This window comes from Lemur catta, chromosome 2, assembly GCF_020740605.2.
Source record: "Lemur catta isolate mLemCat1 chromosome 2, mLemCat1.pri, whole genome shotgun sequence".
In the NCBI taxonomy this organism is placed as follows: domain Eukaryota; kingdom Metazoa; phylum Chordata; class Mammalia; order Primates; family Lemuridae; genus Lemur; species Lemur catta.
This window is the reverse complement of record NC_059129.1, coordinates 118,561,193-118,586,642: the sequence shown is the minus strand read 5'-3', so window position 1 is coordinate 118,586,642 and position 25,450 is coordinate 118,561,193. Positions and strand designations below refer to the sequence as shown.

General features: G+C 37.5%; 1 protein-coding gene across 1 annotated transcript; it reads right to left on the bottom strand.

Annotated features, from left to right (window-relative positions):
- Nucleotides 1-25: 25 nt before the first annotated feature.
- Nucleotides 26-25,143, bottom strand: TMEM200A (transmembrane protein 200A). Its single transcript, XM_045542316.1, has 2 exons — nt 24,887-25,143; nt 26-2,980 (listed from the first exon to the last, which is right to left on the bottom strand). The coding sequence occupies exon 2, from the start codon at nt 2,962-2,964 to the stop codon at nt 1,489-1,491; it is 1,476 nt and encodes a 491-aa protein (XP_045398272.1). The 5' UTR covers nt 2,965-2,980; nt 24,887-25,143; the 3' UTR covers nt 26-1,488.
- Between the last annotated feature and the right edge of the window lie 307 nt (nt 25,144-25,450).

The window sequence follows — 25,450 nt, the reverse complement described above, 5'->3', positions numbered from 1 at the left end:
TAGCAAAGTTGTGAAGAATACAAACTTCTATTAATAACAGAAGTTTATTAAATGCTTTATAGTAAAATAGTGAGCCCACTCTATTACAATACACAGGCTGGAGGTTCTAACAAGTAACACTGTGCCTCAGCTGAGAAAGCTTGTGATGCCAATGCAGGTGGATTGTGGGGTGCTACACAGCCAAATGTACCCGCCTTCTGCTCATCCATGGCAACTGCATCCTGATGTTCAGAAATGTTTAGGCATGGAGGAAAACCTGTAAAATTTCCTGAGTATTCCATTAAACAATTCTTAAAATTATGTTTCCTTAATGGAAAACATGAAGATTTTTCTGATGGAAACATCCATTTTAATATTTATTATCTTCAATAACTGAGAACCACAATCCTAAAAGTATAAAGTCTTTGGAGTGATCATAAGGCTCTCTCCAGCACAAAGTAAATTTCAAGGCAATTTATCAAGGCCTAAATTTTCTTGAAGCATCAAGCTAGTGGTATGTGAAGATTAAAAGAAATGTCAAGGTTAGCTGTTGTTTTCTAAATACCAGGATCTAAAAAATACTGGGGGAAAATAAGGATGTGGGAATGAGTGGATATTGGATGGTACTAGATGGCTAGAAAAAAAAGGTACTAAGACTAGTTAGCATTAACTAGCAGATAACGTATCTTCATTCATTAGTCAACATTTTCTTCATGTATATAATTATTTCAAGATAGCATTTCTACAAACTATATTGGTTCATTTATTTCTTCAAGTCAGTTTGCAAAGAAATTTTGATTCTTATTATCTAAAGTTACAGCTAATAGCATTTTCATATTTATCCCTAAGTATATCCGGCATTCTCAGCCATGGCTCTTGAATACATTGTTTCTTGATAAAACATTACTAAACCAGAACTGATGTTGAAGAAAACACTACCTACTTAAAGCTCAGGATAAGATTCACAGCCAACTTAACCAATTCAGAGTATTGAGCTCATATAGAAACTAGATCTTTCTCCTCTTAAATAATTTAACCAATTCTATACGAGAGCAATTATTCAGAAAATCACATCCTACTATTTGCACTGATACTCATTTACAAATATATATTGACTATTGGGGATGAATTTGGTACTTCTAGTTCACACTTTGGAACCCTATGTTTTCCATACTGGATACTTCATTCTATGAATATGACAATCAATGAAAGAACTTAAAAGTAAAGAAAAGGAGTTTTAATTTGGATGCAAGTATCATATTCATATTAATAAAAAAAGATCATGCTTTCAAAGGAATGGAAAAATAAAATCATATGTGGTAACATAAAGTACTGAAGTCAGAAGTAACCCAAACATATAACCATCTCCATCACAGAACTAAGCAGCCAGTTCTAATACACTACAAACCATTTGATTAAAAAGGCTTACGGCCAATGCTTTAAGAAGGAAACACTGTTGAAAAGAGTTTTAAAATATATACTCTTGTAAAATGATATGTTTTCTAAACATTAAAACCTTGTTTCAGAAGTTCCCCGCTTTAGGTTGTTACTCAAAAACTCATCATGTTCAAAACTCAAATTATTATGAGATCTTGAAATCATAAGAAGCTTCTCCTTATTGGTAAAGTCTTTTTTGATTGCAACTTGGGGCACAAGCAGCCTGTCCATTGGGTCCTCTTTGTTCTCTAGTTTCATGTATCCTTTGCTGTTGTTTCTATCCAACCGAGGCCAACTTGGATGTTTCCGTTGTTCTGCCTGAACAGTGAGAGTGGAGGGACCCCGGTCTAAGTCTAAGGATTTTGAGTGCGACGAGAGCAAATGCAATGATGTGTTGGACCCAAACTGTCTTCTAGCAGCTCCAGGAGACAAGAGCTGTCCAGGCCCAGGTCCAAGGGCCATAGAAGACTTGTACTGACTTGACAATGACTCCCCAACGGAATTATTCCTCGGGAGCACCATGCTGCCTGGCTGGCAGGATTCCCTGGTGTTGGGCAAAGGGACCACAAGGGAATCCATTGACAAATTCCTTGACCTACTTTTGAGGTTATCAGCATCCTCGGTGATGTTGTCTATACTGGGCTCATCAATAACACAGTTATTAAGTTTGATCACAGGCAATGTAAAAGCACTGATGGATGATGACACAATTGACTTGGTTTCACATTTCTTAGGGCCGCTGGTCTTATCATCGGTTGTCTTGGAAGGAGGTGGATAGAGGCCAAAGACCGAGACAGAGCTGTCAGAGAGTAAAGGGGGCATAAGATGCCCCAAACTTTTACTTTCATTTAGCATAAGTTCATCCTCCTCCATAGAGCTGTCCATTCGAAAACTGCTCCGAAATCCTGAGAAAGAGGCAATCGTATTTGCTGCCAATCTTGAAGCACAGGAGCTCCCGTTCTGTTTTACTTCTGTTTCTCCCATCAAACCAGTGTACATGCCATTCATCTGCTTCTGCTCCTTGATTCTTAGAGTGTGGATGTCAATGACGGTGGAATAGATATCCCTCATGTGTATGATTTTGGTTTCTTTGTCACGGTTTTCATGGAGAATGGCATTAGCACAAATGAAAATGAAAATGCCAATCCCCATTGTGAAAGGGCCAAGCATTTTCATTTTATCGGAATGCAAATGCTGCTCGAAGAAGCGAACCACCACACCGCCCTGGTTCCGAATGACCTGAGTTTCATTTGTTGACAATGTTGTTTCGGCGTCGATAAAATGTTCTTTTTGGGGCCAATATCCAAGGACCGCCATTGCGATTCCTACAATGGAGATAAGCACTCCTAAAATGAGGAAGAAACCAGATGGGGAATAAAGTCGGATTTTGCCACGAACAACCACGACATCGGCCCGGGGCCGACGCCTGACTGGTTTCTTCTCTTGGGCGGCAGGTGACGGGCTGAGGTTGACATGCTGCTGGGATCTGGCAGAGTCTTGCCTTTTCAAGGCGGCCAGGCCAGTTATCACTCCACCAGTTGCTATCATAGCTTGGCCTTTTATTCTGAAAAGAAAGGAAAAAAGATGATGATCTAAATATGTTCCTGGGGTAGGCTCATCAATTCAATTCAAAATTTGCTTACATATAATTTTTGTTGCTGTTGTTTCATATGATGAAATGGGGTGGGAGAATATCTTTTTAATGGACATAGTTTTGGTAGAAGCTTTGTTTCTTGATTCACGTAAAAATCTGGAGATTTCCTGTTTTACCTGTTTCTATTATTGATGAAATGTGAGCTCAAGGTCTATTTTATTTAAATAATTTTATCACTTATTATGTAAAACAGTCCCCTGGTCACAAGACTGACTATCTCTCCTTCTCTTTCACTCTCTCTCTCCCTCACAGACACACACATATCATGTGTGTTAAAGAAATGGAAAAATCTGTAATACTTAATAAGTCAAACAAATAGAACCCAGAGTAATGAAAAGAATCCTTTCCAGCAATTCACGGTTCTAAGACCTTTTTTGTGAAAGTCATCGATGAATTCTTCACTGCCACATTTAGTTTCCCCTCTCAGTTTGTATCTTCCTTGTCTCTCTGTTTCCATGGATATTACTGGCCCTCCTTTCTCAACACTCTCTGTTCCCCAGTTTTCTATGACACTAAATCCTCTTGGTTCTGCCCTGACCTTGCAGACTATTTCAATAGTCTCACCCCAAAGCAGACCACTGTCCCCTAGAATCCTTGGCCATCTTCTCTTCTATACTCTCCCTTGGCATTCAAATCTCTCCTATATTTCCACTATTTCCTTTATGCTAATGAGTCCCAAGTCCATATTTCAGGTTCTACATTTTCAACTGCCCATTGGATGACACATTCATGCACAGCTGGCAAAACTGGACTCACCTTCCGCTACACATCAGCTGTTCCACTTGCCTTCTCCGTCTTTTCAAATGGGGTGGGTTCTCACGCTTGGCTCTTTACAGTTATCTTTAACTCCTCCCTTCTTCTTTCTCTTATCTCATAATCAGGTTCTAAATCCTAGACATTTTCACTACATGATGTCTCTCAATTTCACCCCTCTGCTCCAGTCCTACTCTTCCCAGCCTCGTGCATCTCTTATTAACTCTCACTAGACCATTATATAACCTCCCAACTGGTCTTCCCAACTCCAATTTCTCTTCCTTTATAATCAGGCTTACATGCAGATGGCAGATTAATTGTCCTAAAATACAGCTCTGAAGTTGTTTAAAGAGTGGAATAATAGATAAAATATTCCCCACTATCTACCAAAGTTTAATCTGGGAATCCAGACCCATGGAGCGTAACTTTTTCCTCTAACTTTTCCCTTTAATTTTCATAAAACTAAAACCTAACAATCATTTCCCATGTCTCATTCATATTCCATACTGCACTCTTTCTGAGACTTAAAGAATGTTTCAGCTGTCCAGAATCCCACCCCCACAACCCCAGTTCTTCACATACGGACATCTGGCTAGTGTCCAAAGCTCAAATTCCACTTCCTTTATAAAGCCTTCCCTGACTGACGTACCACACCCCATGCTAGTGCTCATTTTTCAAAGCATCTTAGCAAGTTTGCTCTGGCACTTAATCATATTATAACGCCATAGTTCTTCCACTTCATGTGGTTAAACATCAAATTGAATTCATATTGTTATTACCAAAAACATTCACTATAGTACCCTCCACATAGCACAAATACATAGAAGTATTTGCTAAAATGCTAAATAAGGGAGTAATTCTTCCCCTGGGATCTGATGGATGACCATTACATTACTATACTAACTTTCCTAGTTAAAAATACAAACAAACAAAATTGATACTCAAACAAAAAACAACATTTTGTGAGTTGGTAAAATATCTGTTTTGAATTGTAATAAATAGTTCTCAAACTGCCAAATCTGGCTGGTAGGAAAACAAAGGATATTTTAAGATCAGGGCGTCGAATCTCATCTTGCAGCATTAAGCTCTCCTTTTGAATTTCTATTTATGATTTCTGAATTGTGTTTAAATACCAGGGTTGTGGATGGTATCTACAGTTTTAGCAAGCTGGTGAGTAAATCCAGCCTTCGGTGTAATTATAACTAGGATTAAAATAGTTTAATGTTGGAAGAACAAACTAAATTGTAACCTGTAGCTCTAGTCTATGAAAGTTATCAAAGTGCACATACCACAGCTCAGAACCTCTCCCAAACCTTGGGTAAAACAAAGCTTAGTCTCAACCTATGTTTTCTTGAACCAAAAACAGTTCCAAATCTTTGAATAAAATGCTTAGATTAGATAGCAGCCGTCTAACCCAATTATTTCCATATGGCAGGCTAAGGATTTAGTCTGAAATCCTGTTGAATAGAATAGAAACAAGGGCAAATGCCTTTCATTTGTTTTAAAAGCAACCACAGTGAACTGCATTCCATGCAAACTTCTAGTCCTCCCCCACTTTTTAAAACATTTTCTACTAGCACTGCCATTTCCTATCCTGAGGCTGATAGAAGAAAGGGCTAGAAGGGGAAAAAAATATTTTAAGAAGGATATATGAGGACAGAAGGGTGAAAAAGAGAGCTAGATGGCTGATTTTCTGTGTGAGCATGCAGAGTAAGCAGGTTAGACCAGACAGGAAGAAAAAGGCAAGGGTAACTTAAGAATGTGAACATTTCTAGAAAATAAATGGAGACAAAAACTTCTAGAGTAATTCAGAAATAAAGACTAGAATGGTGGTGGTTGCGGGGAAGGAGGAATCACACAGTTTCTTCAGCTAGTCCCCCTGGTCAGTCCCAGACAGGGCATGGAGACTCCCAAAGATGAGCAAAACGCCCAGGTCCTCCTTTATTTCAGTTCAAAGCAATTCAACACTACGTGAGCCTCTGCTATGACTCAGGGACCCAAAGTCAACCATGGGGTGGGAGAAGCAAAGGTAAGCAAATTCAGTCACTGCTTCCAAGAGCTTGAAACCTAATGAAGGAGTTAATATATCTACATAAAACAGAATGAGGTGACTCCTAGAATGGATGTTTCCATTCAGGAAGGACCTTTCCAACAGGCTTCCTACAGGAGATAGAACATTGATCACAGTCAAAAATCAAGTCAGCAGCATTTCAGGGAAGGTTGTGAGAAAGAAAGCAGGCTGGGGAACAGGAGCCTGGGCTGCCTTTAGCGCCCAGGTCAGTGCTGCAGCAGGTGAGCCAGGTAAGGCGAGAGGGGGAGGGAGGACCAGGCTTTGAAAGGTGGCAAATACCATTCCTAAATGCTTGAACTTTGCACTCATCCATCATGGAGTTGGAGTAAGACACAAATACTGTTGTTGTTATTTTAGGGAAATTAATCTCAACTAGTAGATGAAAGCAGGAAAGAGGGGCTGGTACTGGGAAGCAGCATGATGATGCTAAAGGCAGTGTCACAACAAGAAGCCTAGAGAAGCCAGAAAAGCTAGAGTGAGTGAATCCATAGGGGTCCGCATCTTCTAACTGCAATGCCAGTTGGTCCAAAGTGTTCAGTACATGCCAAAAAAGCCCAAATCTGCTTTTTTATTGATGCTGCAAAGCCACATCTCCTCCATCCTACACTTCAGATCACTGTTTTGGTTTTTTGTATGTGTTTTGTGTATGTGTGTGTGTGTGTGTGTGTGTGTGGCTTGGGGGATGTAGGGACCCTGTTAACCAGTCTCCTTATTGTAACACATTGTAACATTCATCTAAGTTTTAATAATAACAATAATAGTAATAATAGTTCTACAAGGAGAACTACAAAACACTGGTGAAAGAAATTGTAGATGACACAAATAAATGGAAAAACATTCCATGCTCATGAATTGGTAGAATCAACATTGTTAAAATTACAATGTCCATGCTCCTGAAAGTGATTTACAGATTCAATGCAATCCCCACAAAAATACCAATGTCATATTTCACAGATCTAGAAAAAAAATAATCCTAAGCTTCATTTGGAATCAAAAAAGAGCTTCAATAGTCAAAGAAATCTTAAGCAAAAGGAACAAATCTGTAGGCATCACATTACCTGACTTCAAATTATACTACAAAGCAATAGAAACCAAAACAGCAGGGTACCAGTACGAAAGTGGAGACATAGACCAATGGAACAGAATAGAGAACCCAGAAATAAAACATATAGCTACAACTATGGGAGAAAATATTCATAAACTATATAATTTGACAAAGGACTAATATCCAGAATCTACAAAGAACTCAAATAAATCAACAAGAAAAAACAACCCCATCAAAAAGTGGGCAAAAGACATGAACAATAGTTTTTTAAAAGGAAATAGGCAAATAGCCAAGAAACATATGAAGAAATGCTCAACGTCACTAATCATCAGGGAAATGCAAATTAAAACTATAAGAAGATATCACCTTACCCCTGTCAGAATGGCCATTAACAAAAAGTCAAAAAGCAATAGACGCTGGAGTGGATGCAGAGAGAAAGGAACACTTACACACTGTTTGTGAGACTACAAATTATTATAGTACCACCTCTATGGAGAACAGTATGGAGATTCCTCAAGGAAATAAATGTAGAACTACCATTTGATCCAGCAATCCCATTACTCGATATCTACCCAAAAGAAAAGAAGTCATTTTATAAAAAAGACATCTGCACTCAAATGTTTATCACAATTCAAAATTGTGAAGATGTGGAATCAATCCAAGTGCCCATCAATTCATGAGTGGATTAACAAAATGTGATATATATATATCACAGAGTACTACTCAGCCATAAAAAGGAATGAAATAATGCCTTTTGTAGCAACTTGGATGGAACTGGAGACCATCATCCTAAGAGAAGTTTCTCAAGAATGGAGAACTAAACACCACATTCTCACTAATAAGCAGGAGTTGAACGATGGGTACACAAAGGTGCAAAGAGATCCAAAGGACACTGGAAACCAAGAAAAGGGGAGTGCTGGAGGGGGAGTGAGGGATAAAAACTTACCTGCTGGGTACAATCAACACTATTCTGGTGGCAGGCACACCAAAAGCCCTGACTTAAGCATTATACAAGTATCCATGTAACAAAAATATTTGTACCCCTTAATATTTTGAAATTAAAAAAATAGTAATAATAGCAATCCATACTGCTTATGGTCAGGCATTCTTCTAACTGCTTTAGGTACAAAATATTTATTCTCACAACAATTCTGGAGGTGGGTGTAATAATTATAATATCTATTTTGCAGGTAAGAAAATGGAGGCTCATAGAGTTTAGGTAACATGCCTAAGGTCACCTGGCTAGTGAGCGACTCTAGAGCCTGTGTTCCTACAGAATCTGAGATGAGGATGGGTTTCCAAATTTGCTTTCACTTGAGGTTGTCTTTCCATGTCTTTTTTTCTTATTCTGATTCCTGTTACCATCATAACACCAGACCCCAAAGAAGGCTGCTCTGCCTTTAAAACTATGACTACAGACCAATCAACTACCATTTTTCAAATCACAATGACCGCCTGAGGAAAGCCATGGGGAATACATAAGGTTGAAGGCCCGGCCTTGGGTGAGCATCTGGCCTCTCACACCTGTCTAGATCCCCTTCAGCAAATGAAGATGAGATGCAGTACATGCTCCACCTCCACATCCCACCTCTTTCTTTGCTCTCCGCCATCCTTGATAGGGCAGGGCTGGGACTTATTTCCTCACAGGTCCGAGTGAAGAATTTTACTACCCTGAATTTCAATTTGTTAACTTGGGCACAGAGTTTTTGCTTGTCAATCTCTTTGGCTCCTGAGTCTGTCTTCCAAAATCATGTTGTCTATACTGGTTCATATTCATCTGCAAATATTGTCAACCTAACTTTCAAACCTTCCCCTAAGCTTTTGGAAATTGAAGAAAGCACAGACCAAAGCCCTGTGGTGTTCCATTAGAAACCTTCTTTCTCCTAGGTGGACATTGTTAATTTGTTTAGATATTCATTCACTCATATGATTTGTAAAAATGGATACCTGGCATTGCAATAGATATTGGGCTCAAAATATATTTTCTGGCTTGAAGAATATAATGATCAGCAACTATCCTTTTGATGAGGCCATTCAGATAATTATAAATAAACCTAACTAGAGAGTCAGCCACACTCAGTGTTTCCATAGTCTCCAAAAAGATGTCATAATTTTGTCAAAATCCAACTTAAAAGACATATATATATATACATATATACACACACATATATATATATATTTTTTTTTTCTTCTGCCAACAACTGAAAATAAGAAATTAGTTTGGGTTAACTTTTGGCTACATAGTGATCATCTTTATTTTCCATTCCCAGTGCTCACAAACCAGCCACAATTTTGCTAAGCAACAGGCATCAAGATCACCAGGTTAAAATTTTCAAAACACAACTTCCTCACTGTGCAAACCAGCATACTTTTGGGCTATCTCCAGGCCTTTGCCATCTTATGTGAATCCAAGGTTCATTGTGGATCTTGTAAATCATCTGTAGAAATTCAATATCATTTGCCACCTTTCTCACCTCAGAGAAAGGTAGACTCTTATCCTCAAACACTCTGATACCGTCTACATGCCTGCCTTGGGCTCACTTCCCTCTGAACCGTGTTTATTCTACCCTTTTCAGCCACAAGCTCTTTCCCCTGAACTGAGATTTCTGCTCTGTGTGTCACATGGAACACTATATCATACACCAGCCGTTCTAATCTTCAGGCTTATCCTCTCCTGATCTTGCTCTGATTATAACCTTAAAAGCCTTGTTGTTGTTCTTTACCCTTTTTAGAAGCTTAAGCACATTCTGGAATTTGCTTTCCATAGCACTAATCCATACCAGTTTCTAGTATTCCCACCCTCACAGAAATGTATTTCTATACATTTGGATCCTCCTCTGACCACACTGGCCTACTATTCTGACCACATTGTGAGCCTGTTATGATTTAGACATGGTTCACATACTTGTATCTGAGATAATGATAACTAAATAGACTTGCAGAGTTGAGAGACTTTAGAATAGTCTTTGGATCCAGCCATTCATTTTAGCCAATTAAGGACCAGGAATGTCGTGGAAGATCAAACATTGAATTAGCAGAAAGAATAGTGTTAGAATTCAAGTTTTCAGACTTCCAGTCCAATGTTCATTGTCGGTTATATGCTCCTCTTTCTATTGTTTTCCGTGCTATCCCAGTGCCTAGCAGAGTGCTTGGCATGTAATAAATGCTCAGGAAGCATCTGCTGACTGTGAACTGACTTGATGTGTATGATTGAAATGTGCTAGGGACACAAACTTACTCAAACTTGGTATCTGATTTCAAGGAGTATGAAGTCCAGTGGGAAAGCAAAGTAAACATTTCAAATGAGATAATTGCTATGCTGGAGCTATACCAGCATTGGAGAAGCTCTTCTACACTATCTGGAGGAATCAGGAGAGGCTTCCAAGAAGCGACGGCAGTAAATGGGGGCTTGGCATGTGAGTAGGAGTGTGCCATGCAGATGCATTCTAGCTCGTCCTTGTTCCTGACTATTTCGCAAGAGTTATCGCCCTACCATTTTTCATCGTCTTCCAGATGAAGCATTCCTATTATTTTATATATATTTGATACTGTCGTATATATGTTTGAATTTTTATCCTTATCTGGAGGTTTAAAAATTCACCAGAATGTGGGACTATCTGCCCGAAGGAAGTAAAAATTAATCTATGCCTCTAGGACCAAACAAAAACATTATATAAAAACCCCATGTGGTATCCACAAATGTGACAGATGGAAATATTTTCTGTTCAAGCTAGAACAGTTTTAGGACTTTCTTCCCAGTTGAGACATTTTAAATTTTTAGAATAGGATTTTTAATCTATATTTTTACCAGAGTTTGAAAGAGAAAATTCTTATGGGTGACTAATACTCCAATCATGCAAAGTTTTAAAAATGAGAATAGAATAGAAATCATCTTTGAATTAAAATTATAATGGTTTTGCACACGGACATTGGAATTGGAGAGACAAAAGGTCCATGTCCCTGCTTCATTACTTGATAGCCGTGCAACTTTGGACAAGTTATTTTAAACTCCTCTTCTCTCAGTTCCTCCATCTGTAAAATGGCAAAAGCCTTCTTTAAAATACAGTATATAGTGCACTGGAGGCAGAAGACCTGGGGGGCTTGAATCCCTACACAGCACTTAATACCCACACTTGAACAATTAATTAACCTCTTGGAGTCTCAGTTTCTTCATCTGTAAAACAGGTATAGTAATAGTACCAGTAGAATTGTTGTGCAGCAAATGAGATAATGAATGCATAGCCCAGTTCAGTGTCTGGCAATTAAGGTGCACATTAGTGTTGTCAGCTGTGTCTGATTATAAGGTCTTTTTAAAGGGTAAAATGAAGTTATATATAAAATGTTTACTATTGTGTTGATTCTAATAAGTTCTCAATAAACAATAGCTATTAATAATTCTTCATTGCTCATATTATTCTTCCATTGCTCAGCTAGGCAAATCAAAAATATATTTTAACATATTAAGTTAAATAATTAATGATGACTCACTGTGTATGGGGAGGTAGTTATGATGGCAAGTTTAAACTGAGACTTAGAATCAAACACTGAATGATATCTATGTATTTTAGTGGCAGAAGCATTAATAGTTTGGTAGTTGCAAAGAACAATCGTGTTTATGTAAGAGAGACAGTTGGGAGATATATAAATCATGTCTTTCTTTTTAATTCATTCTATTTATTCAGATTTAGAGATTTGTCTTGTGACAAACAGAATAGCAATACTAAAAACAAGGTAGGAAAACCCAGACCAGTTTATCTGATGTTGTTGGTTATCTTCATGATGCAATTGGATCAAATGCATGAGTAATCTGACCAGTTCTGCAAGCACCATTCTGTTTCCACTGGGACACTTAGGCACAAAACAGATCGAAAACAACAAGGAATACGGGGCTTGGGGATATGGGAGCAAGAGAATGGCATCAAGGTGATATAACATGGTAATCTACAAAATGTTAATTCAGTGGTAAGAAATTTAAGCTATGATTGTATTTATGTACATTCTGAAAATCTTTGCTAGTCTTCCTTGGAGAGAATACTTTCTTACTATTCAGTATACTGTAGTTCTACATTCATATACATGCCGGAACTAAAAGGAAATACAGAATGTTTAGATAATTAGCAGAATTGATATTCAAGTCATTAAATATAAAATCTCTTTATGGTCAAGTACATCCTGAGAATGCAGAAATGCCAGAAACAGAGAATGCACTTGGAAATGTATACATGTTCTGTTAATAATGCCTTCGGAGCCTGCCAGCCTGACAAACTTAAAATATGGGCCCACACCAATTATAAGCTGTGTGACAATGACACAGAACAACTGCTCTCCAAGGACTAAAAGCCAGAAGCCCATGGAACACACAAGTATCCAGGAGGCCAAATAACAGATCCATAATGAGCTTAGAAAACAGCCTGCTGAGACCCTGTGGGAGACATTTTCTGCAGGAACCAAAGAAATTAGAAGCCTATTTCTCCCAAAGTAGAAATATGCTTTCCGCCCTGCATCCCGACTCTTCAAATCTGGACAAGCTCCTCCAATCACTGTCTCGCTCCCCATTCACTGCATTTCCTGACAGGAAGGACACTGGAAACTGGTGTAAAGAAGCTATCACTAAAAAAGTCACACATTTACTAAATTGCAGGAAATTAGCTGAGATATTCCTGGATAAAGACCCGAAGCATTTAAAATCGCAAATTGGACTTTTTATAGAGATCCTTCTAGCATAGGAGAACACACATAGTAACTTCACTTGGAGGTACAGTGACCACGTTTTTGGAGACCCCTTTGGATAGTGAGACTCTAATAAGTATTAATATCCTTTCCAGTAGCTTTAAATGCTTGGAAAATCCCAGACACACTGTTTGCATTCTACAGGACAAGGAGGAAAGCTGGAAAGCAATAGAAATTTCAATTCTAGCCACTCTACTTACTATTAAATATCTTGTATAAGTCTACCAATTTTGCAAATAACACAGCTGCATCCATACTGTTAAGACTACTAACGGCCTTACGTTCTTGTCTACTGAACATAAGGAACCACCCCTTGCCAGAGCAAAATCACCATCTCAATTAGCAAGCAGCTACGCCATCTTTTAATCCACAGTAATATACTTACTGTACATTAAGTTTCTTATAAAGTTTTTCAACTGATGATAGCTCAATTAATGGTAAAGCATTTTATAAATCCTATAAAAACATTAGAAAATAGTTCAAATTACATCATTTTTGCTGAAGAATTTTACATTTCTTTTCCCATAAGTAAAATCTAATCGGGATCTTCCTTAAAGCAAGGTAGAAAGAACAGAGGCCTCCCGAGGGATAGCAAGACCAAACTCCCCACCACTCACAAAAAGAATGAACCTATGACACTTGGAAATATAAATGTTCTTTAGCATTTAAGGGACATATTTTATGGGTCTGTCAGAGAAGCCCCACTGGTAAAACCCCAATGGTAAACCTATTAAAAAAATAAACAGGGGAGAGGATGTGTGTGACTATTTCCGTTTTCTTCCTTCCCCCTCTCTTCTCCTACTTGTACAGATTAGCGGCAGCAAGGTGAATTGAGGAAAACGCAGATTTTTAGATTTCCAGTTTTAAAAAGTATTTGTTCACCAGTCTGTTTTACTCTCATCTATTTCTAGCTATTTGGAAACTACTTGCTATAGACAGAATGTTTATATCTCCCCAAAATTCAAATATTGAAATTCTAGTCCCCAAGGTGATGATGGTATTCGAAGGTAAGGCCTTTGGGAGGTGATTAGACCTCATGAATGGAATTAGTGCCCTTATGAAAGACCCCAGAGAGCTCCCTTGCCCCTTTTACCAGGTGAGGACGCAGTGAGTAGATAATATCCATGAGCCAGGTAGCAGGCCCACACTAGATACTGAATCTGCTGGTGCCTTGGTCTTGGACTCCCTGCCTTCCAGAACTGTGAGAAATAAATCTCTGCTGTTCATAAGCCACCCAGTCTAAGATATTTTTATTATAGCAGACTGAGCAGACCAGGACTGTCCTCCTGCTCATGGTAAAAAACCCAACAGTCCAAAGTGAAGAGGGAGTCTCTCTGATCTCTGGTTCCCAAGCTTCCCTTCCCAGAGGTGAGCCTGGTGTTGGATTTCTTGCAGCTATTCCCAGAGAAGGGAGAAGAATGTGTTCTCATTTGGCTTTTAGAATTGATTTATACAAGTTCTTTACGTATTGAAGGAATCAGTTTTCTGGTAGTGATAGGCCTGGCAAATGTTTTTAATTTATATTTTTACTTTTTTTGACTGTATCTTTTATCATACAGAAAATTGCAATTGTATGTGGTTAACCTTATCAGTATGACCACTGATGGCTTCATGCAATCTTTACAAAGCCCTTCTGCGATCTAAGGTTATATATGAAAAGTTCTCCCATGTTTCCTTCTAGTAATTTTGTGGTTTAATTCCTTGCATTTAAATTTTTTGATACATCTGGAATTTCCTTTTGGGTAAGAATCAAGGTAGAGATCCAAATTTTGTTTACAGATAAATAATCTCTCTCCCCTTAGTTTGAAATGCTACCTTCATTACATATTAATTTCATATTTGTGCTTTATAGGAAATAGTATGTAATTGGGTCAGTATTAAGAGTTACCATTCTCTTTCTTTCATCTGTCAATTAATTTGCCAGAACCAAACTGATAAAATTACTATTAGTATTATAATACATACTTGAATATCTCATTAAGATTAGCCTATTCTCATCATTCTTGTCAAGTCTCATCTATTTTTATACATTTTATGTTGTATATGAAATGTAGACTTTGAGTTTTTAAAATCTGGTTAGTCATTTTTTATTGTGATCACGCTACATCTATACATAAATACAGGGAAAATTAAAATTGTTATATTGTTACAGCATTTTATCTAAAATAAGTTTTATTTTTTGTCTTTTTTTTTAACATAGACCTCATTTCTTATAACTTTTTATATCCTGGGTATTTTGTCATTGGGTTTCTATTGCATTTTGCTATGTTTTCTTTCACTATCATTTCTATCTTCAAGTGGTTGTTGTTTGGATATAGAAAGGCTACTGTTTTTGTGAACTAATATTGTACAAAACGACTTTGCTAAACTTGCTCACTGTTTAAAAAAAGAGTTTCCAGTTCATTCTCAAGTGCCCTAGAAATAAAATTATATCATCTAGATTCATTTGCCTCCCTTTCCCCATTTAAAAAACACAATTGCTAAGTTCTAACTGTATCACTTAGTACCTCCAGAACAAAGGTAAACATAATGGGATGAGGATGGCCATCCTGGCTTTGTTCCTGAATTTCATGGAGCATCTATTGCTGCAGCCCTGAAGAAATATCAATCAATGTCTATTTTATTGAGTTTTCACCTAGAATTCCAGAGGACAAAATTAATTGATTCAGAGTTGCTGCTAGAGAGGAAGACAGAGGGAGTCAAAGGAAAGAGGGGGAAAGGGCAAAGAGAAGAAAAGAAAGAAGAGGAAAAGGTGGAGGAAGAGAAAGAAAAAGTTGTGTCGGGGGAGAAAATTATGGATTATTAATGACAGTATTAAATATCTGGAAGCATGAGTAACACCTCCTATATATTTTCTTAAAAGACCTTACTTCTTTCATCTCTTCTTCTAAAAAGCACTTATCTAAGGGCAGGAATTTTCCTCCTGGGGTTTTGGGGATTACTGAATCATTTACCAAATATATTAGCTGAAAGGGAAAAGCTGAGAAGAATGATAAATTGCATGAGACGCTGGGAGTATAAAAAAGATCGGAAAGAATGCTTCACAGTAAAAATGAGTTCCAGGGAAGCTTAACAACAATAATAGAGGATAAAACCATGTTTTGAAAAACTCTGTACATGCCCATTACCACTTTCTATAAAGATAGGGTATTTTTGGATCATGCTTGAGATATATTTGGCTTCAATTATCTTTATAATGGTTTGTTTCACTCATAATATCCTATGAGAGCGAGCAGTCCAAGAGAAAAGTGGGCAAAAGACATTGTCAATCATTTAAAAAAAAAAATACAAATTTCCAATTAACAAGTGAAAAGAATAATGAGCAAAGAAATGCAAACTAAGGCTATTTCTAAAGTAAAAATAACTTTACTTGCTAATAGACAGAAGTAAAAAAATAGACAGATTGATTATGCCCATGATTGGTGAGGTGTAAGGAAATACGCTCTAATAAGCTGTCAATGAGAGGACAAATTAGTACTTTTTGTGAAGTTAATGTGAGGGTGACTTTCAAAAATTGAAATGTCCACTCCATTTGCACCTCCACCAACTGTTAATTTTACTTCTATGAATACCACCTTTAGAAAGACTTGCACAAATATATATGAAAGCAGATATGAGGACAGTCACTGCACTATAGTAAAGGCAACAACCTGGAAACAACCAAAATGCCCAGCAACAGAAGATCAGTTAAATCAATCGTGCTGCATCTATATAATGGAATATTATATGATATTTAAATGGATTCGTGTACACTAATTAGGAAAAATGTTCACATCATATTTTGAGATTTCAGAACAGAAATGAAGAGCAAGATCCTGTTTATGGCAAACACACAGAATGTGTTTAGATATGCATGTAAGTGACGTGGAAGGTGACATCAAACTGTTAGCACCGCTTATACTTAAAGGGTGGGGTTGTTGCTGATATGTAACAGAACACTCAGTTTATCTATAATGGTATTATACCTTTTTGCAAGGAACATGCACTGCTTTTATTTCATTTCCACTATGGGACGCTAATGAAATACAAAGCTAAAAAGGATGTTGAAGGCTAGGAAATATAGGAGTAAAAGGCAGACCAATCTGATACATGGTAGGGTAATTAGGTGCTAATTTAAAAACAAGTGTAGTGTAGCCTTGGAGGCAAAAATGCAGGACTGGAGAAACCAGAAAATGACTGAAATCAGTAACCAGACTAAATGAGAAGTTCAGGAAAGAAAGGTTTACTCATGATATATCATAACCTTAAAGCACAGAAAACAATTCTACCCACTAGGACAACATCTGAATCTATTGAGTGTAAGGTAACAGAGAGTATGAATTATGAATTGGTATCTGCCTTCATGAAGTTTATAATCTAGAATCTGTTCAAGGCTAATGCTGTGCATTGTGAAGCCGATGAGCAGTAGATTAGCCTTTATCTGCAGGGATCAGCCTTCTCTGCATTTGTGTCATCTTCTTAGTCACAGCTTCCTCCTGGCCTCCGAAGGGGGCGTGGCTTGCTTTCTTTCCCTGAAGCTCAGTCGTCACTGTTTTTATGTTGACCTTCATGCCAACCCATCAATGATCTTTCATTGCCCCAGCGTTACACCTGTGTTTCACAGATGTTTCCATCTGTGGATGTTTTGAGACTATCTTGCAACTTCAGAATGACCGCTCTCATGAAGCATGCAGCCACAGAGGCTGGACAGAGATTTTCAGCTTTTGTTAGGACAGAGAAACTGAGCTGAGGCTCCAGAAAGCACTCTTCCACTTGACCTGATTTACATTCATCTCATAAGGATGACGGAGCAAGACTGAATTTTATTTAATTTTCATGCCTTCAAATTAAATCTCCATCCCATCCCCTACATGTACCCTGTTTCACCTTTCGTGTGCTACAGAGCCCCCATGAGTCCTCCAAGTGGGTGAGGGTCTGGGGGTGGCGAGATGTGACTGTCCCTTGCACTCAAGGGTTACCCTATTCTGGGCATCTCCCTGCTTAATCTCAACCTACAGGAGGAATAATTACATCTGACTTTTCTTCAAGGCATCAAAATCCCTGGGGCTTATTTAAAATGAGTTTATGACAAGGGAGAGCAGTCCTATAAATTCAAGTTACTTCAACCAGAGTTTTAAAAATGCCTTCTTGGGTTTTTCCATCAAAAACAACTACTAATAATGTTGTAATGAGTTTTTGATATGTGTATGCTTTCTAAACAAATACTTAGCATTTGTTTACATTTTTTGATCCTCAACGATATTAGCCCCACAGACAGACCACTGAAGGATAATGCCCTAAATATCTTTTTTAGATTTGCTGTAGTTACATGCAAAACCACAGATTTCATTTGTAGTCTTTTGGAGATTAATCAAATATTTGTTGGGTGATGCATATATTGGCTCATTAGATCCTCACAACGACCCTGCAAAGTACTTATCAGCATCCCTTTATATCGATGAACTAAGGTCCAAGAGGATGTGATATTTGTATGTAAGTGGTATTTTAGCAGCTCTTCCAGCTCAAGTTCTGACTATACAATTTTCTTAGCCACTACACTGCTTCCAAACTAGCTATGTCTTCAAAATGAAAAGGACATAGAGCATTGAAGTAATTACTAAGCTTCTTCAGGCTTCAACATCCTTTGCTTTAATATATTTATAGGGTGTCTGGATTACTTTTGTATTACTTTTTGAATGATGAAGAAGACTCTTCTTTCTTCCTAAATCTGCATAAGATAATGATATCAAGTAATTAGGCAAATCAAATAGCATTCCCAATTCTTCCAGAACAATGTTGATAATTGCTTCAAATTTCTAGTTCACTTTGATTGGCAAGCAGACAGCGCATCTCATTTCTCTTTGGCCCTGCTTATGTTGCTTTTAACCGACACCACCAATTATAATTTCAACCTTCTATGCTCTTTTATCTCAGGGATCCATGACTTTTATTTTAAACTCCTGTGATGTTTTAACATTTATTTCTGTATTCAACAGATATTTGTTGAACACTGACCATGTGACAGACTCTGTAATGGAATCTGACATCCTCTGTCCTCTTACAGGACTGAGTGCCTAGAAGCAGGGGGACAAGTGGGTACCAAGCATTCTAGGCACCGTGATGGAGGTATTCATGGGGTACAAGAGAAGGCAGAAAGGAGACCTTTGGGGATGGGGCAGAAGGGAAGAGAGGGAGCAGGAGAGGTTTTAAGAAGGTGACCCTTGAGCTATTTTCAAAGAAAGGAGGCAGAAAAGCAGAGAGGCAGAGAGGAATTTCCAGCAGGGAAAATAGAGGGAAGATGAGCTACTAGTATGGCATGAACTGACTTACATGAATTCAGATGGGTTGGGGTTTAGGCCTAGGAAGTATAACTTTATATCAGCAACCCCCAAGCAGAGGACAGAATCCAGTGGTCACATCTCTAGATTTTACTTGGTGGAGACACCAGTCACCATCATGGCTCCCAGCACTGCCTGCTCGCACTTGGTGGTCTTGGGTAGTCATTCCTTCCCATAAAATAAGTTAAAAACTGTCTACTGCTTAAAAGATCATTTCAGGATTTGTTCATATTTAAATAGAATAAAGTTGACTAAACTAAGGTCCACAGTCTTATTGAGATCAAAGTAAATATTAGTCAAATGGTAATTTTTTAATAATGAACTCCATAAAAAAATGTTTTATCCTGAATCTTTCCCAAGAGAACTGCCAGGAAGTTCAAATTATTCATCTAGAGACTCTGGGGAAAAGTATGAAAAATGAGAAGGAAGAGTGAAAAACATGAGAAATCAGAAGGGAACTAGTGTTTATTGAGCCCTTTATTATTTTTTAAGTACTCAATATATGTATTATTGTGTTTAGTCCTCAGAAAAATGAGAGAGGAAAAAATGTTTCATTTCATTGGGGCTCAGAGAAGGTCAGTAATTTTCTCAGTTGTCACACAGCTAGAAAGTAGAAGAGCAAAGTTTCAAATCCAGATCTATTTAGCTTAAAGAACATGCACTTTCTCCTTCATCATACTGCACATTAACAGAAATAGGATTAGGAGAAGGAAGCATCATAAGTAAAAATGTTGAGAGGAAACAAAGAGATGAGGCAAAGGAAGAAGAGCTTATGATTATGAATTTAGAATTCAGTGAGAAAAATTTGCTATTTAAAGAAAATATTAAAAATATGTTATTTAAAGAAAGACATCACATGCATCTCTGAATCGCATAGCATAGAGCCCTGCCCTCAACAACTTGCAAACTGTTGGTGAGGACAAAATGAGTTCAACTTCTAACCTTTATAGGAACTTATTTCTATAAAAATTATCAAAATTGTATGTGAGAAATAATCAAACACCTGAAAACAAAAACAAAAACAAATACATACCATCCAATGCATAGATCAAGCTGAAATATTCCAAAAAGCAAGTAATGGTGGCAACACAAATTATTTAGTTTCTTATGTATCTTTTTTTAAAGTTTCATTTGTGTTTTTCTATTTTAAAATATTATCGGGATACAAACGTTTTTGGTTACATGTATCAATTCTGTTATCCTTGAGTCAGGGTTATGTGTGCCTATCATTATTTTGAGGTACAATTTCTGGTATTTTAGCTCTTTATTGCTACAGATTGGACCATCTGTCTCCAAAACTAAGAGGATATTAAAAAATGACTCCTATCACCCCAAACTGATTGATAATATTTTTAAACCTAAACAGTTTAAAGATTTCATTTTTCCCCTAAAGTATCTATGAGAATAATAACCTAAGGAAATATTAACAAAAGGTGTTTTTGTTAGCAATGTTTGTATAAAAGATTTCTCTCTTTCTAGAGGGTAATCTGGCAACATGTACTCTTCTTTCCTTTCAATTATTTTAACACAATGATTTTCCATTTAATTATGGTACATTCAAATAAAGGAATTCTATGTAATCATTTCAAAATGTAGGAAAACATTTAATGACAGGAAGAAATGTTCAATAAATATGTTAATTGAATATAAAAAACACAATGCGGTAAGCAATCTCATTTATTTGAGGTTTTAACACACACATAACCATACACACACACACACACACACACACATAGCTGGAGAATAGATACCAAAGTGTACACAGCTGTCTATACTGCAGATTCGGCAACACAAATGTCCCTGTTGTTACTAGAGGAACATGAAGAAAAGATATACATAGAGAAAATACCCAGATAAGCTATTTGGAAAAGCGCTCACTCCACAGTCTAACTAAATATAATTTTAATTTTGCTCACCTATTAAGAAACACCCCAAATAGGAGGTCACATAAAATGTGGCCTTTCATTTCTTCAAGATCATGTATATCTTTATTCTAAAAAGTCAAATTACTTTGTTGTGTCAAGATCAATTTAAGAGCTACAACTATGAATTTATAGTTTGAATCAGTCAATTAACTAAAATTCCTTGTGTAAAATTACAAACACATTAATTTTATCTTCCACTAATACAGCTGATATAACTCCTTTTTAATGATTTCAAAAAGGGCAACTGGCTAACTAGCTAAATACCAGCACTAAAATAAAAACACTCATGTAAGTTTTTAAAATTGTTGGTTAAAGGGGTCCAAATGTCTTTACTACAAAGGAAACCATCCCTTTACTATTCTGACCAAACATAGCCTTCGTAAGTACTCGGCAGGCAACTCTCTTGGCTTTCTCTGTAAGGTCTTCTGGTACAAGACAGTTCCCATGTTTAGGAATTCATAATCTGCAGCAATCAAAACAACATTTGGGCAGACACATAAAAGACAGCACTACTATTTTGATATCAAAAAGAGAAATAATTAGAACCATTCCAACAGTTCAAAAGCAATATTAAAACTACAATGAGCTATCACCTCACACCTGGCAGGATGACAATTATCAAAAAGACAAAAGATAACAAGCATTGGCAAGGATGTAGAGAGAAAGGAATCCTGTGCATTGTTGGTTGGAATGTAAATTCACATACTCATTATTGAAAAAGTATGAAGGTTCCTTAAAGAATTAAAAATAGAACTACCAGCAATCCCTCTTCTGGGTATTTATTCAAAGGAAATGAAATCAGTATGTTGAGGAAATACCTACACTCTCATGTTCACTGCAGCATTATTCACAATAGCCAAGATATAGAATCAACCTAAATGTCCACTGACACATGAATAAATAAAGAAAATGTGATATATATATATATACATATGTGTGTGCATATATACACACACACACATATAATGGAATATTATTCAGCTTTTTGAAGAAGGAAATCCTGCCATTTGGGACAACATGGATGAACCTGGAGGACATTATGTTAAGTGAAATAAGCCAGACACAGAAAGAAAAATACTGCATGATGGTGCTTATTTGTGGAATCTTTTTTTTTTTTTTCCAGCTCATCAAGGGGGTACATAAGTTCAGGTTATATACATTGTCCATGTCCCGCCCATCCCCCTGAGTCAGAGCCTCAAGCGTGTCCATTCTCCAGACAGTGCGCCTGGCACTTACCATGTAGTCATACCTCCATCTCCTCCCCCCCCCCACCTCCGCGAGTCAGCACCTTCAAGCATGACCGTTCCCCAGACGGTGCACAACGCACTCATCATGTAGGCATACACCCATCCCCTCCCCTCACCCCGCCCCCCCCGTCTCAGTCTGATATCCAATTGGTATCCTTCCCCAATGTGGAATCTTAAAAAGTCAATTCATAAATCCAGCACCATTGTGCCTCTCGTGGGGCCATGCCTGAGAATGTGGAGCAAAGAGGCAGGACCAGAATTGAGACGAACCCGGGAACATGCCACTTTCTGCTGCAGAGATGATGCAGGAGCTCTTGACCAGGCTGGCTGGAGGTGTGAGATTACAGAGGATGATGAGAGTGTGATAGGAAATGCCGCCATTTAATTCAATGAACACTTTTCTGAAACCCACTTTGCCACAATAAGGGAATTAAGAAGGAAATCAGGTTCCAGTCAAAAAGATTCATATCAAGGAATTATACTCTCAGAGATGTTGGGAAAAGATGCATGGATCTTGGAAGATAATAACTCAAAACATGCACGCAAGGAATAAAATTGAAGAGTTTTTCTTAGAGAACATCATTTGTCAGATTTATTTGATCAAGAATTTGAAGATTTCTATAGCAAGGATCTAGTTTGAAGCAATAAGAAGGATAAGACATCAGTTTGAATAGAGCCCCAATCAGAGAAATATGCATTCTGCTAAAACTGAAGCAAGAACAAACATCCAATTTATAGTGAAGCTTGGGTGGAAGAATGGTGATATCACTGATACTTTATGAAAAGTTTATGGGGACAGTTCCCCAAAGAAATCACCAGTTTCCAAATGGATAACTTGTTTTAAGAAGGGATGAGATGATGTTGAAAATGAAACCTGCCATGGCAGACATAAATTTTCGAGAAAAAAATTCATCTTGTTCATGCCCTGATTGAAAAGGATCAACAATTAATAGCAGAAACAATAGCCAATACCATAGACATTGCAATTGGATCAATTTATACAGTCTTGACTGAAAAATTAAAATGAAGCCAACTTTTCACCTGATGGGTGCCAAAACCATTGTTCTCAGATCAGCTCCAGACAAGAGCAGAGCTCTCAATGGAAATTTTCAACAAGTTGGGTCAAGATCCTGAAGCATTTCTTTAAAGAATTATAACAGGAGATGGAATGTGGCTTTATCAGTACAGTTCTAAAGAAAAAGCACAATCAAAGCAGTGGCTACCAAGAGGTGGAAGTGGTCCAGTCAAAGCAAAAGAGGGCAGATCAAGAGCAAAGGTCATGGCAACTGTTTTTGGGGTGCTCAAGGCATTTTGCTTGTTGACATCTGGAGGGCTAAAATATGAAAACATCTGATTATGAGAGAGTGCTTTAAGAATGATAGCCAAAGTTTTAGCAGAAAAACATCCAGGAAAGCTGCATCAGAGAGTCCCTCACCAGGACAACACTCCTGCTTGCCCCTCTCATCAAATGGGCAATTTTGCAAGAGTTTCAATAGGAAATCATTAGACATCCATCTTACAATTCTGATTTGACTCCTTCTGACTTCTTTTTGTTTCCTAATCTTGAGAAAGTCTTTAAAGCCTATTCACTTTTCTTCAGTTAATAATGTAGAAAAGACTGCATTGACATGGTTAAATTCCCTGCACCCTCAGTTCTTTAGGGATGGACTAAAGGGCTGGTATAAAGAGTCTTCAACTTGATGGAGCTTGTGTTGAGAAATAATGTTTGTCTTTTTTATTTTTATCTTTTAATTCCACTTTTCTATGAACTTTTTGAAGTTCCCTTGTATATGTGCACTCTGTCTAAAGGGGAGAATTTCTTGTGACTACTTATGTTGATTTAATGTTGACTTTTGTTTATCTTCTGTTTCTTAAATTTATACAAACTTAAAAGTTGATATAAGCTTTGTTTATAGGCCTTAATGAAAAGACTTATGAAATAAATGCATTCAGAAACAAAACTAAAAGAACTCATGGAATGGATGCTCCTGTTTTACTGAAATGTAAACATGCTGGCTCCTGTGGAACAGTCTGCATGCACGTACTGCCTTGTGCCTTGTGGTTATTATTTTGTCCAGAACTTGTCAAAGCCCTCAGGATTATGGAAATGAGGGGAGGGGATCTGAATTCTCAAAAGAATGTCTATGGACTGTCTGCAAATACTAATTTGAAGAATTCTGCATTAACTTATCTCCAAAGATTCTTCTAACTCTAGTGAGCAATTCATTGTTTTGGAACAAGCATTCTTTGAGAAAAGCTTCATTTTGTATTTGATCTAGGATGATGCTTGGTTAGTAGTTAACTAAATTGAATTAAAAGTTGACTATTTTGCAAACTAAAAAAAAAAGTCAATTCATAGAAGCAGGGAGTAGAATGGTGGCTATCACGGGTTGGAAATGGGAGATGTTGGTCAAAGGGTACAAAGTTTCAGTTATGTAAGATGAATAAATTCTAGCGATCGAATGTATAGCATGAATTATGCTTAATGATACTGTGTTGTATATGTGAGATTGCTAAAAGTAGATCTTAAGTGTTCTTACCACGCACACACATACTCACATCACACATACGCAAAGGTAACTGTATGAAGAAATGGATATGTTAATTAGGTCTACTATAGTAATCAGTTTACTATGTATATCAAAAAATCATGCTGTGTACTTTAAATATATATCATTTCAATTAAAAAACAACAACAAGCAAAAAAAAAACTAAGCAAAACCAATGCCTGAAAAGAAATTAGCATCAGGAAGTCTTGGGACGTAAGGAGGGAAGGGAACGAGAAGAGAGTAACGCTGCCCAAAGTAGTGTCCTCGGACCAGCAACACAGGTATAATCTGCAAGATTGTCAGAAATGCAAATTCTTGGGCCCACTTCCCCTAAATGAATCAGAAATCCTGGACCAAGTGAGTCCAGGAAACTGTTCTGATAAGCCCTCCAGGTGATTTGGATGCCTATGACGTTTGAGAGTCACAGAGCTCGAAGAATTTCCAGCACAGGTCCAGCCTCTGCTCAGATGAAACAGAAGGGGAGGGGACTGCTGACTGCATTTCTTCTAAAACAGGAAAGATTCTTTTTGGGAGATGAGGGGAGGTGGAAAAAGGAATGCTATCATTAAAGAAATATGGCTTGAGGCAACCATCTCCAGCTGCAGGATCAGGCAGACTTCTCAGTGCTTCCTCAGTGGTCATGGCCTGGCCATGAAAATAGAAGAAGAAATGAGTAGGAAGGAAAAGGTCATATGCAAAGGATTTCAGGGGGCACAGCACTGAGAAAATGTTCCCCATGTTTT